This window comes from Corvus moneduloides, chromosome 13, assembly GCF_009650955.1.
Source record: "Corvus moneduloides isolate bCorMon1 chromosome 13, bCorMon1.pri, whole genome shotgun sequence".
NCBI lineage: Eukaryota > Metazoa > Chordata > Aves > Passeriformes > Corvidae > Corvus > Corvus moneduloides.
Window position 1 is genome coordinate 3,483,610 of NC_045488.1, and position 13,362 is coordinate 3,496,971.

Here is a 13,362-nt window from a genome sequence, read left to right on the forward strand (position 1 = left end):
CAAATAAATGCAAAGAACACAAAATATTAACAGATAGAACAAACTTACTACTTTGCAGACATTAAAATTCTAACCATGAGGCTTAATAGCTTTATGCTACCTTCTTCTACAAGCTGTGATAGAAATACTGACTGTAACAAAGGAAAATAAAATTTGCACATGAGGAAGATATTGAAAAAGAACTTCTGATAAAAAGCAGCAAAAGGGGTACCTGAAAATGTGCACATATGCAAGTCACCTGACCCAGACACCATACGAAAAGAATTATCTTTTGAGTTTGCTGCACCACTAATATCTTTCAAAAGTCCTGGTATCTGGAGAGGCACTGCAGTAAGGAATGTAAGATTTTATTTTTTTCTCTTTTAAGATGAACGTCTGCCTTCTCCCTTAGGCTGTGGCCCTACTTTATGTTTCTGCAGGCACGGCAGCACACATGTAAGCAGTTTTATCGAAATCAAGGAATCTTTATGCAGTCAAACTCATTCTCTGCCTTTGGGACACGGTTTTCAGAGAGCAAACTACTGGGATAGGTATCATCTTCCTTCTGCTATTCCATAACACCCAGGACAGCCAAGAAGTGGATCTGTGCAGGGCAAGTAACACATGGAATTCCCAAGCCCTTTCCTATTGGGGCATAGCGAAATACAGCAGTAATAGCATGCTGCTAAGAACACAGGAACCTCAGTTCTGCAAACATTTCCACATGCGATTAATCCTGAGTGAACGCTACTTAATTGGATTCCAGATAATAGTGTCTGAAGAAATCCTTACAGAAATACAAATTTGCACTGGCTCGGATGGAAACTATGACATCTGGGCTGAAAACCAACTTGCAGCTAATTAGTTTAAGAAAAAGATGACAGAAACATGCCACTACAGTAGGACACAGTGCCTGGCATGAGATGCCGTGCTTAGGTGTGTTTCTTGCCAGGATTTGCCTCCCTTAGCATCTTTTTCCATGTTCTGGAAGAGGCATTTGGGACAGCAAGGGGGGAACCTTTGCAGATATTCAGTCTCATGCTCGTAGGTGTGTATGCAGAAATGTGCAGTCAGTTCCCCACACCCAGTGATTGTAAACCCAGTGACAACTGACTCACAGTCCTGGGACTGGGAGAAATACGAGCTGCACGTAAACTGAAATTCAGTCTGTAAAAGGACAAACCTAACACAGCTGGGAAAAAGGATTGGCAACATAAGAGAGAAAGCTGGAAGCAGCAATACTACAGGAAGCCAGTAGTGGACCACAAGTTCCATTTGAATAACCAGTGTGCTGCAAAGGTCACAGCACTCTGCAGCAATCCCATACACAAACACACGTCCTGCCAGCGTGGGCAGAGAGCCCCACTGGGTGCAACTGCACCCGGGAGAATGAGCCAGGCCTTGTGCAGGACACGGATGGACAGACTGGCAACATGTTAAATGAAGCTAAGGAAAAATACACAGATACTTAGGGCAACGCACACACCAAAAACAATCCCTGGGGCTGGTGGGATTGATCTACACACAGACACAATTCTGTCCCAAGGAAAGAAGGAGGCCATACATGGACAGCTTTGCTTTTGCTATGGGGTGAAAAACACAGCCCTCCATGCCTGCTGGCTTTGGAGCCTCCCTCAGCCATCCTGCCTGGGTGGTCTCTGCACAAGCAGTAGGAAAGAGAATGGCAAAACTCAAGAGAAGGAAGGATACAAATCTCCTTTTGAGGTACAGTGCTCCACTTTCTGGCATCACCTCATGCTGCTTTGTCAGGACAGGCAACCCAGGGCACATGTGAGTCCAAACACTGCTCCATGGGTGCCTCCCTCGCTTGCTCCCACCCCACAGCTGCTGCAAGGGAAGACATAGAGTGCCATAGAAAAGGTGAGCTGTAAGTGCCCTACATCCAAACTTTTCCCAGAGGATTAAGCAGAAGAGGAGCTGCAGGAACTGCCTCCTCGTTACCAAACAACAGGTTAGAGGCTAGGGTAAGTCAGGAATGGAGACCTGGATTCTTGTTTTCTTCATATGCAGGAGATTCTGGATGAGGAAGATACACCATCCTCCAAGAATTAAAAGAAGGGGTTTACAGTAACCCTTTATGGAGGTGAGAATGCTGTAAAATACAAGATTTGTGAAGCCGAAAAAAACCTTGCAAAAAAGAGCTGCTTGATTCCAATGATTTTGTATGCAAAACACATCAGCATATCAAGGAAGTAAACTCCAGAATTGTTCCTTGCAGCTATAGCTTTTGCTCCTCTCCTTGCACTTTCCTGCTTCTCCCACCTGGATTGCATCTCCAGACTGATGCTACACATCCCTGTAAGGTCACTCCCTGTGTTATTATTAAGTTTCAATATGTACTTATATTTAGTACATTTAGTAACCCAGTCTGATACGGGATTGATTCCCAGAAATGGTTTGCATTATTGTGCAATTGTATCTTGAGCTCTCCCAAACTTAAAGTTTCTTCTGCTCATTGCCTTTGGTGTAGTTTTACTCTCTGTATTTTAAGTGGCTTCCTAGGTAGGTGCCTTCCAAGCTCAAGGAGGACAAAGTTCCTGACTTTAAAGGCTGACACACTGTTTCCTAGTTGACATCAGTGACACCACAGTGATATCTATAAGGTCCCTACAGCCTGGAATTTTTTCCTTCCTCTCTGGCCCTACTTACTCTGCTGCATGTAGGGTGTTTTGTTAACTGATTGTCTTAGAGAAATTCCTTGGTGTATGATATTCCTTGCCCTGTTTTTCCTCGTTTGTTATATGATGTCTTCTATTCAAGCAGCCAAACCAGAGCTGGCAAACAGTCTCTCTCTAGGCTTTTTACACATTGCTGCAAGGCAAAATAAACAGTTGTTTCCAGTTTGCATTGTCGGGGCTACAGATGTATGCTAATTAACCTTTCAATCTGCTGATGGAAAGCTGAAAGAGATTTAAATATACTTTTCTAAGGCAGAGACCAAAGTCTATGGACACCTGTCCTTTCTAATGTTGGGCTCTGTGTGGCCCAGAGCAGAGCACATCATCTCCTCCCTTTATGTTGACTCTGAAGGCATTTTCAGATTTCAGCAGGGCTTTACAAAAGGCCAGGAGGCAGAGATAAAATTCTTCTGAAATTCAAGGACATTATGTGTCTTTTTGGAGAAGCACTGATGCCAAGGATAATATTTGGGTTGACCTGAGACCACTTGAAGGATAGGGAACTTCAGACTGGGGCAATAGGAACTAGTTCATAACATGGGAAGTTCATTGTTTTGTTAACATGCTGCAGTATTTACTCAAATTTTGTACCTTCCTTTTGTTTTCTAGAACCAAAAAGCCCCAAACAAACAAACAAAATCCCAAACCCAGGTCTCATATACCCTTCAGGCAAAAGTATTATCAAGCCTGTCATGTCAAACAGTCTGAGTAGAAGAAAGGAAAACTGGAAATGAATCTGCAGTTTATATCCAATTTCAGTATCACGTTTAGAACTGGCTGCTACACAACTGAATGAAACAATCTCAGATGTGCAAAGCCAGTACTGCAGAGACCTTCCCAAGAGGAGGAAGCAAGGATCTGTTTCCTTCTTTAAGTTCTAAAAGCTTTACCTCATGATACTGTCTTGTTTGCCAAATATTTCTTGGAATCTTTCAAATAACGGCTCATTCTCGTTGCTCCTATTGTGCTTCAGCCAAACTGCTGGCTGTTGATGCTGCCTCTGCTGGTGTCCTGAGCCAGCTGATGTCCTGCCCATGTGCTACACCTGTGTTTGAAGCATCTAATCTTTTCCATGTGTACCTGTGCACAGGACAGGTGGGTCTGTACACACAGGGACACATCCATGGGAGGCAGGGATCAGAGATGGATGGCACAGGAGCAGCCTTGAAAAGTACCAAAGTACCTAAGGAAACAGCAAAGTACTGATGTTCTAACTCCTAACACCTTTAAAAAGCCATCTCCACAACCTCTTCCTGCTTGCTCCACACAGACTACTTCCCAGTGTTTGTTGCTATATTTATCACTCAAATTACAGTATTACTGAGAGGCCTCAGGCAGGCTCATTCTCCTTATGCCTCTCAAGTACACAGTGGAAAGGTTTTTACTGCTCAGACACCACCATTTCAAACAGTTAAAATGTCCAACCTCTCCCCATTGTTCTCACTTCTTCAGCATTATCAGGAAGTCCTTTCATCTATCCTCAAATGACAATTGTATATACTTACTGTCAACAATCACTTGCTGACAAGATTTTTATTACCCTAAATGCAGGAAGACCTGTTAATGTGGTATTATGACAGGAAAATCAGGAAATGAAGAGTTAAGCCTGAAAACTCTGTCTTCATTTTGCTGTCTACAAAAAAGTTCATTCCAGTTGGGGCTCCTAAAAGGTTCTTTACCCAATTAAAAAAAAGAGATCTGTCAATTAATGAGGGGAAACTAATATTTCTCCTATCTTTTTGTAGTAGCAACATACAGATTTCACTGAAAGGGGCACTATTCCTTCACCCAAAACATATATCCAACGATTTCCATGAGATCGGTTGATGAAAATTATTCAGTGGCTTCAAAGTAACAAGGAACAGGATCTAACAAAAAGTCTGTAGAGTATGGGTGTGAAAAACTTGAGTTGCTTATTGCCTCAAAGGTTCTGAGACAACGATCTTATTCTGCACTAGCTTCATTTGGACTTAAAATTGTGACACTGCAGGAGAAAATGTATTCATCTATTGTGATCTACACAAAAAGTTCAGACTTGCACATTTGGTGCTAATTATTTAAACTAATTAAAGAGAAAAAAAAAACAATAGAGAGATTTAAAGAACTGAATTTTAAAGATGTTTCCCCATATACTCCTACCATGCTAACAACAAACATGGAACATCTTGCCCCCAAAATTATTTGTTTGCCAAACAAGAGCAAGGTTTTACTATAAGCTGTGGTTCGACTTCATGTATAAAAATGATGGCATTTTATGCTACAATCTTCAGATGGAATCTTTTAAATTAAAAAACGGATCAGTTTTAAACTTAAAACTGATTGCAGGAGGACAGAGAAAGACCATTAGCTACTCAAGCTCCCTACTTTTCAAATATTAGGAGAATTTATGCTCTACTCCTTGTTATTTTTGTTTTAGGAAGTGAAGGAATCAGTACTCAATGAACTGATTAACTCACTGAAAATGCATTCACCCCTACTCTAGGATATGACCAGGTATCTGCAAATAAGTTTAAATACTGTCTAAGAAACATGTGTCAACGTGGTGCAGAAGAATTAGAAAGTAAAAACAATTCCACAATGGACTTGTTGCCTTAAATGTGCTCTATTCTGATGCACCACGGCAGAACTCATGGAAGTGCTGCCTGAAGAAGCCACGACCTCACCATCAGTTCCTAGGATAAGCCAGACCTTTGCAGTGATCAGCAAATCACATCTCATCTCAGAAAGGAACAAACAGAGACCTGCCAGGAAAAACTGCTTGCAGATCTCCAGGGACTGATGTATGAGCGAGGTACATAATTAAAGAGGGAGAGAGACTGAAGAAGCTCTGAGTTGGTAAAGGAGAAGTCACAGGGGACTCATATTTAGTAACATGGCAAAAGTGAGGTCATAAACCAGAGCAACCAAAAGGAGGAAGGGAGAAAAGCACATGGTGAAGGACTGGACAGGTCCCAAATGGCCAAGGAGAAAAGCTCAAAAGACTGCAGACCAAGTTTTGGCAGAAAAACACAGAGAAAGATCTGTTGTCTATTTCGATGGACCCTTTGAAGTTTTCTGGATCTAATCTGATTTTTGTCTGTCATTCTTTGCCAAAAAAGATAAACCCTGCCAGGGAAAAACCCACCTTCCCTTATTCTTATACTAATACAAAAACAAATGGTCTGTTTTAAATATCAAACACTTAAAATGCAGAACCTTTCTTCTATGATGTGTTGGAGAGTTCAATATTTGCAAGCTGTCACACTGGCCATTACCACAGACTAAAGCTGTTTCTGTACCTTGTACTTTATCAAATGATGTCAGAACGTAGGCTTTGGTCCTACACCCACAGCTGCACCACAACCAACCCACTGGCTCCATCCATACTTCACTGAACTGGATGTCAGAGGCTTATTTACTAAAATATCTGCATAGGGGTCTCCAAAATATATTTTCAAAATTATTTTACTGATACTGAAAGTCTTCTGTCACTCTGTAGTAGTCATCTCTTTTAATAGTGTCTAACATTATATTACATTACGATACCACAGCGTTGTGAGCCTTTCTAGGCTGTCATCTCACACAGTCTTTAGGCACAAGCTTACCTTCAAACCCTTCCCCTGAATTATTTTAGTTCATACTTGCAGGTGCCTTACTTTCATGCCTTGTTGGAGGGGGGACACAGTCAACGATACTGCAAATATACACTGGGCTAAAAACTACCATCACTACACTATGATGTTCAGCCTGCCACTGACACTAGTTCCCATTAAGGTGACAGCATTTACTATGCATTACTCTAAGCAATATACTGAAAATTTCACATCCATTTGCAACTCTAATACATTGAAGTGCCCCAAATCCCATTCTGCCATTGCTATTGGCAGGTGCTTTTTAACAGTGGCAGTCACAGGAGGACTGTTAGCTAAGCAGCAAATGTGGAGTTAAAGTGGGAGTTAATTCAGAGTAGCAATAAAGGAACTGGACAAGACAAACAGGAGCCCAGGAAATAGGAACTTCGCCCTGACAAGACAGTAAATGCACCCTCATAATGGCGTGACACCAACACTTTAAAGGCTGTGTTCTCCTCCCAACACAGTGTGTTCTAAACAGCTTTAAGCATCCATGTGTTTTACACTAAGATACATTGTCTTACCTTCTTGGGTCTCTTGTATAATCCCAAATAAATTTTACCATCCCTACACAAACTCCTGGTACTTATCCAGATAGAGTTCTTGACTCCCCACCTGCACAGTCCCAGACTTCTGTTCAATAATGGCATCAGCCATTTATTTGGGCATGTTCTTATTTCATTGAGGTCATTCCAGACTTTTTCTCTGCTCTCTACAGTTGCATTAACAGCTCCCTTCCTATTTTTAAATCAGCAGCTAATTTCAGCAACTAAGTGCCTATTGTTTCTTCAGGGTCACTCATAAAACAAACACCATTATCGATCTTTCTGAATCTACCACTAGTTTTTCTCTTTTATCTCATCTGAGTGACAATTTCTCAATAAACCAGGACATTTATCCTAGATAAACTAGGGTGTCTGAAGAAAGAGATTTTTCTGTCTCCATATGCTAATACAGCTCCTATCACAGTAGTATCAAAGAAACTCATAAACGTTAGCGATTTTGTCTCCACAACACCTTTTTAAAGGGAAAAGTGTTGTTAACTGTCTTACAAACAAGGCAGTAAGACACAGGGGGATTTAGTGCTTCAAGGGCAAAGACCACTCATGAAATATACAATGAATTAAATTCTTATTTTCTACCTTTTAACCACAATGGCATCTTCCCTCTATTTTTGCATACTCTCTGGATACACAATTGTTATTTGTTGGATTACAGCAACTGATGACCTGGCCAGCTGGTATTTATTCTGCATTTTTGATGAGCATCTGAAGACAACAGACATCACGGACAAACATAAAAACCACGTTAAACCAAACTGTATTTCCTTTACCATTATTATTAAACTTCAGTTCAACTCTAAACCTATTTGTTGTCCTCCAGTCAAGCCAAAGGAAATTTTGGCTTTGCACAAGAAAATGTAATACCAAAACTCAAAGCAGCCCTTTCAGGTAATAAGACCTAAGTGACCTCTTTCAGCCGTCAGGTATCTGACCATTATTGCTTTGGCCAAGTGTGGCAAATTCCATCCTTCTCAAATGAATTCTAGACCAATCCACAAAGAAACATTAAATGCAGTTTGACTGGTAGAGCACTCCATCCGTTATAAGACACAATTTTCCAATGGTGCCCTGGCGTATCACCACTGTTTAGCCACTTTCTGCACATTTTTTCTCTCTTTACTCACAGGGATGGAAGTCAGGTTTGTCAGGCTTGTTCTTGCTGATCTCTGGATCAACATAGCTCCAAAGAGAGAGGGTGGGAAGCTAATGTAGGAATTGAGAGGGCTGCCTGTGCTGGGTTTGTCAGTGATGCTGTGCCACGTGGAGCTGGCTGAGCCCACAAGCACCGTCCTTCTGAGAGACAGGAGTCACTGAGCTGGGGGCACGCCTGCACTCCTGCTGCTGGAGCCTCTGGGATCTGAGGTACCTCCTCTGCATGACACTACCCATGTGCACAAAAATACACGGCTGATTCTGAGCCAGGTCAGTTACGTCTGTGTGCTCCATTAAAGGGCAGGCAGATCCCTTCTGTCCTGCTCTAACACTTCGCAGGTTTATTAAACACAGTTTAAGAAGTTTGTCCCTAGACAGGAAATTCATGCCAAAGGTCTCACTGATGCCAAACACCACTTGGTAGGGGCAATAACACTGCCATTTAAATGTATTGTTACTCGTATTATTAAGCTACTATATTAGCATGAAATATATAAGTTTTTTATGAGAATACAAAGATCAAACATGCTAATTGCATAATGAATAGAGAAGTAGCTAGCAACCACTCAAGGATCTGGAAACAAGTGAATCCCCTGGATAAAGGGCATTCAGTTAATCAGAAGTATCTGAGTTGCATTCTCAACTCAAATATTTCTTTTCCCCTTATTTGTATGCAATGACATTTTCTGGGAAGCAAAATAAAGACGAATGTCCTCACTAGGTTTTTCCTTAACTGAGAAAGTGCACATCAGGAAAACTTGGCAAAGAAGATGAAGAAAAGTCCTGGCAAAGATGGCATGAACTGTAATTTTAACAAGGTTCAGGTAGACATCAGCCTGATCTACCATGAAGTTGTATGTAATGGCACCACAAGTTACAGGAGCACATTCTGTGCCTCTAGACACTCTGCTGAACTAACACCCAGTACTAATGCTCCCCTCTCCTGACAGCTCTCTTCCCACCTGACGGTAGTCTCTGGGCTCTCTACAGGTTCTGCCTCTACTTGCTAAGTCATGTTAAAGCTAGACACTGCTTTTTCTTCACTTGAACTTCACATCCGGTTAGTCTGCACAAAGGAAGTGAGTTATGTGAACAGCATACCTATTTTTTCCTAGTCAGGATGTACTTTGTTGGGTATTATTGCCATTCAGGTGCCTACTTAGTAACGAGTCAAAAGCTTTGACCAGCTGCATAGCATATAATGATTTTTTGAAAGGAAAGAAAATGCCATTAAACCAAAAGGCCCTGTTCTGCTTCCGAGTAAACAAATGGGAGTTTTACAAAGGCTCAAAAAGGAAAGGGATTAACATGCTTCAACGTGGTAATGGTCTCAACTGTTCACATTAAAATTTTCACAGTAAATTAAACCATGACAGAGGTAGGAAAGAAGTCAATTTTCAGTGGCTCGTGCTGTTTTGCTGACATAAATTGCCATTTTTTAGGTAGTATATCCACCAACCTGTATAATGGTAGAATTATAAAACCACAACCCGTTGTTGATTATGTTCGGCCTTTTGCATGCTAATTTTAGCGTGCTCTGCCAAAATAATTGCATGCACCACCTCATTACCAGGCTTCTGGATATTTAGAACCCTGTCGCTATTCTTTTTTCACCAACCTTTGCTTCAGCTTGCTGTGTTGGCCTTCCCTCCTTGTACAGTGTCTGCTGTTCAACAACACTTCTTCTGCTTCCCAGTTCTGCTCAGGACACCCTTCCAGCACTTATATCCATCCTTTTCCTGGACTGTCTTGACAAGGGTAATGCTAAATGCCAGTTCATCTCTACCCTGCTCATGTTTCCCTGCAAGTTGCATACAACTCTTCACTATCTTCATGCTCCTTACAGTCTATAAAGAACAGCAACTTTCCTTGACTAGCGAATGATGGCATGAAGCACTACCCAATCATCCCAGCAAGGCCGGGGAAGACAAGTAAATACAGACTCAGTGGTTGATGCCTGCCAAGAGTTCCCACAACACGTGTTACTTAGTGAGTTTACACAACAGTGACCAAAGAGTAGAGAAGGGACAGGCCATGTAAGTGTGCCAGTACCAGACCCCCCAGGGAAAGCTCTGCCCTGCGTTATTGTAGCAGCACCAGAAATGGATGTTCAAGTACAATCAGCGCTTAGCTGACCGCCAAATGACCACGATGCCTTTGCACCTCAGTTGTATCATGGCAGTGTAAAACAAAAAATGACAAAGGCCTGTGAAAGAAAGTCAACCCAGGAAAGGGCAAGGTGCGGCGGGAGGTGTGGGAGACCCAAAAAGCTTGGGTGCAGCGCCGTGTTCCCAGGGTTGGGGAGCTGCCACAGAGCCAGACCCCGCTTCAGTCCACCCAACCTCCGCGCCCCGAGCCGAGCGGAGCTCCCTGCGCCCGCCGCCCCGGGGACACCCACAGCCTGACCCCGGGCCTCGCCCCCTCCAGACCGGTCCCTGCCCCGGGCCGTGCCCGTTCCCCGAAGGTCCCCGGGCCCGGCCCGCAGCGCTGTCCCGGCCGGTCCCTGGGCCGCGCTGGCGCGGAGGCGGCGGCCGCCCTGCCCTGCCCGGCCTTACCCTGCCCCGGGCCGCGGGGGGCGGCGGGGGCCCCTGAGTCTCCCGGGGGAGCCGGGGGCCGGGGCGAGGGAGGGCGCATAATAAACAGCATCGTTGTCATGCAGGCAGGGCTGCCGGCTCCCCAAGCCTCCTCCCCGCGATAACAACCCAGGTACAGCCCGCGCTCGCCCCCCTCCCTCCCCCTTCCTCCTCCTCCTCCTCCTCCACCTCCTCCTCCTCCTCCTCCTCCCGGGGGGCCGGGGAGAAATCTACAGATCAAAGAAAAGATGCACAATAATAGCGGGGTGGGCGCGCACCGCGGCCCCCCGTCCGGCGGGGCCGGAGCCGGGGCCTCCGGCGGCTCCTGGCCGCGGCCCGGCCGCTGCCCGCCCGGCCGCGGGGCGAGGGGGGCGGCGGCGCGGGGCCGGGCGCCCCCGCCTCGGTACTCACCCGGGCCGGCCAGTGCGGGTACCCCTTCATTTTGGCGAACACCAGGTCTCCAGCCTTGTATTCTCGGGGCCGCGGACGAGCCATCGGGAGCCGCCGCGGGAGCCGCCGTGTGTCCCCCCGCCCTCCCGCACCCCCCGCCCCGCGCACGCCGCCCCGGGGGCAGCCGGGCGAGCCCGCGCGGGGTGCGATGCGCCCGGGCACGGGGCGCAGCCGGGAGCGGGGCCGGGCCGCGGGCGATCCCCGATATCTCCGGCGGCGGCGGCGGCGGCGGCGGCGGCGGCAGCGGCAGGAGGAGATGGGGTGTGTGTGTGAGTGTGAGTGTGTGTGCGTGTGTCTGTGTGTGAGTGTGTACGCGGGGGAGGGGGAGGCCTTGGACACAACCCCAGCAGCCCCCGGTACCAGGGAGCGGGCTGGCCGGGCGGGGGCGGCCGGGGAGCCCTCGCCCCGCGGCGGCGGCGGGCGCGGCGCTGCCCGCGGCCCCCCCGTGCGCGCTGGGCTACGCCGCCCGCGCCGCCCGCTCCATCCCCGCCGCAGCCGCCGCGGCCCCGGGAATATGGAGCCGTCTCCGACGAATTACTCCTCGGGCAGCGACCGAAAACAGGATCTTCTTATCCCCCCCCCCCCACCCCGCTCGCGCCTCCCCCCGCGCTTTCCCTTCCTGTTATTTTCTAGGTACACAGATCGGTTTCTATGAAAATAGGAGAGCAGAGAGCGCTCCAGTCCCGCCCGGCCCTCCCTTCCCCGCTGAAGCATGACATGGTTCTTTATGCGCGCCCGACATGGAAGCTGGGCGGCGAGGAGAAGCCGGCCGGTGTTTGCAGCACGGCGCCCGCGTCCCCCGGCCAAAGGCGCCCGGCCCTTGGGCCTGGGAGAGCCCGGGCCCCCCGTCATGGAGGCCCAGGCCCAGCACGGACCGGCTCCTCCGGCTGCCTGCACACCCCTCCTGAGCCCTCCCCGTGCCAAGGAGCCTGAGCAGACCCTAGGCAACGGCCTGGCTCCTAAGCACAAGGCTGTCCCAATTCTGTACCCAGCCTCTTCTCCACTGCCAGACCCTCCACCTGCCTTCTCAGCTTAAAACTAAAACCCACATCCACCAAGCCATGGACCTCGGAGCTGCACAAGGGGGACTTCCTCTCACAGGGTGTTTGGGGTCTGTTGCTTGCCAAGTGATGCCAGTTTTTCCCTGTGGAAGGGAAGCAGTGGTAACTCACAAATCCCAGATATTGCTGCTTTTACCATAATGTTATCAGGTCAGCTGTAATATTCAAACATCAATTATTACTGACATACTCAAGTATTATCTAGTGGAGCGAAACTAGAAAGGTAGGTCACAAGCAGCAAAGTTTAGGAAAGGTTTTTCTGCAGGTCTGGCTGAAACTGTAGCAATAGGTTGTCCAACCACTCCCACATTTAAGATGGCAGCTGTTCTCTTTGGGTTTAGGGAGAAATACCAGCTCTGGCTGGCACTTCTCTGATTCCCAAGGAAAGCACCTGGCCACAGGCAGTTCCTGCTGATGAAGGAAATAGATGGCTGAAGACAGTAGGGTCACATTTCTGTGAGGGAGTAGATGGACCACAGAGAACCCTTCCAGTCTGCAAGGGCTGGTAATGGCAGAAAAATAAGATAAATAAATGCTTCTTCTAGCACCTGTTCCTGGGCTGGCACAGGACCAAGAAGACCTGCTGTTTATGGTGCCCCCAGATGTGGCTCTGGAGCACAAATGCTGCTGTTGCTAGTACGTAAGTCAAGAAAGTTTTCACTCTGGGTCATAAAAAAGGATAAGCACTTCCCCGCTGGTAGAAGCACTGCTGTAAAATCATTAGCTCAGGTATCAGTAGCAGACTAATAACAGAAAAAGAATTCCAAAAAGCTGGATAAACATTTAGATGATTAGCCTGCACTGTGCTCAGTGCTGTTACCTGTTCTGAAGTACTGATCAGTGACAGGGTTGCCACTGCAGCCATCTGCAGTATATACATCTGGCCCAACAGCTCACTTTCACTTTCACATCAAATAGGATTTTGTATCCTTTTAAACTGATACCTAATTTCAGTTTAAATTCCCTTCAGAAAAATGTAATATAAAATCTCTGAGTATAGGAACTGGGGAGTCTGACCTGACTCTGTCCAGAATAATCCTATGTGCTGTCTTACCTCCTACACCTCTGCTACCTCCCCAAACCAGAATACTTACTAGAGAGGTGGAGCTGACTTTTTTTTTTTAATGCATTGTTTGCTTTTCATCTCAGATATATGAATAGCTCTTTCTAGTAACTTATTTAGTGACCTTAAAGAGAAAGGAGCAGGCTGTGTGCCAATTTCTTGCTAAAGGAAACTGTACACTTTATATACACACCCAAACAACAATGTATTG

At 46.3% G+C, this 13,362-nt stretch overlaps 1 protein-coding gene across 2 annotated transcripts in view; it reads right to left on the reverse strand.

The window, feature by feature from the left end:
- Positions 1-11,127, reverse strand: part of HDGFL3 (HDGF like 3) — a 42,352-nt gene extending 31,225 nt beyond the window's left edge. The window contains exon 1 of one of the 2 annotated variants that reach the window (XM_032123048.1): positions 10,989-11,127. In XM_032123048.1, coding sequence (XP_031978939.1) covers positions 10,989-11,072 — 84 coding nt within the window. In that variant the 5' untranslated portion in view covers positions 11,073-11,127. Of the gene's footprint in view, positions 1-7,976; positions 8,046-10,988 lie in introns of those variants that run through there. The other variant, XM_032123049.1, reaches the window with a different exon arrangement.
- Positions 11,128-13,362: the final 2,235 nt, after the last annotated feature.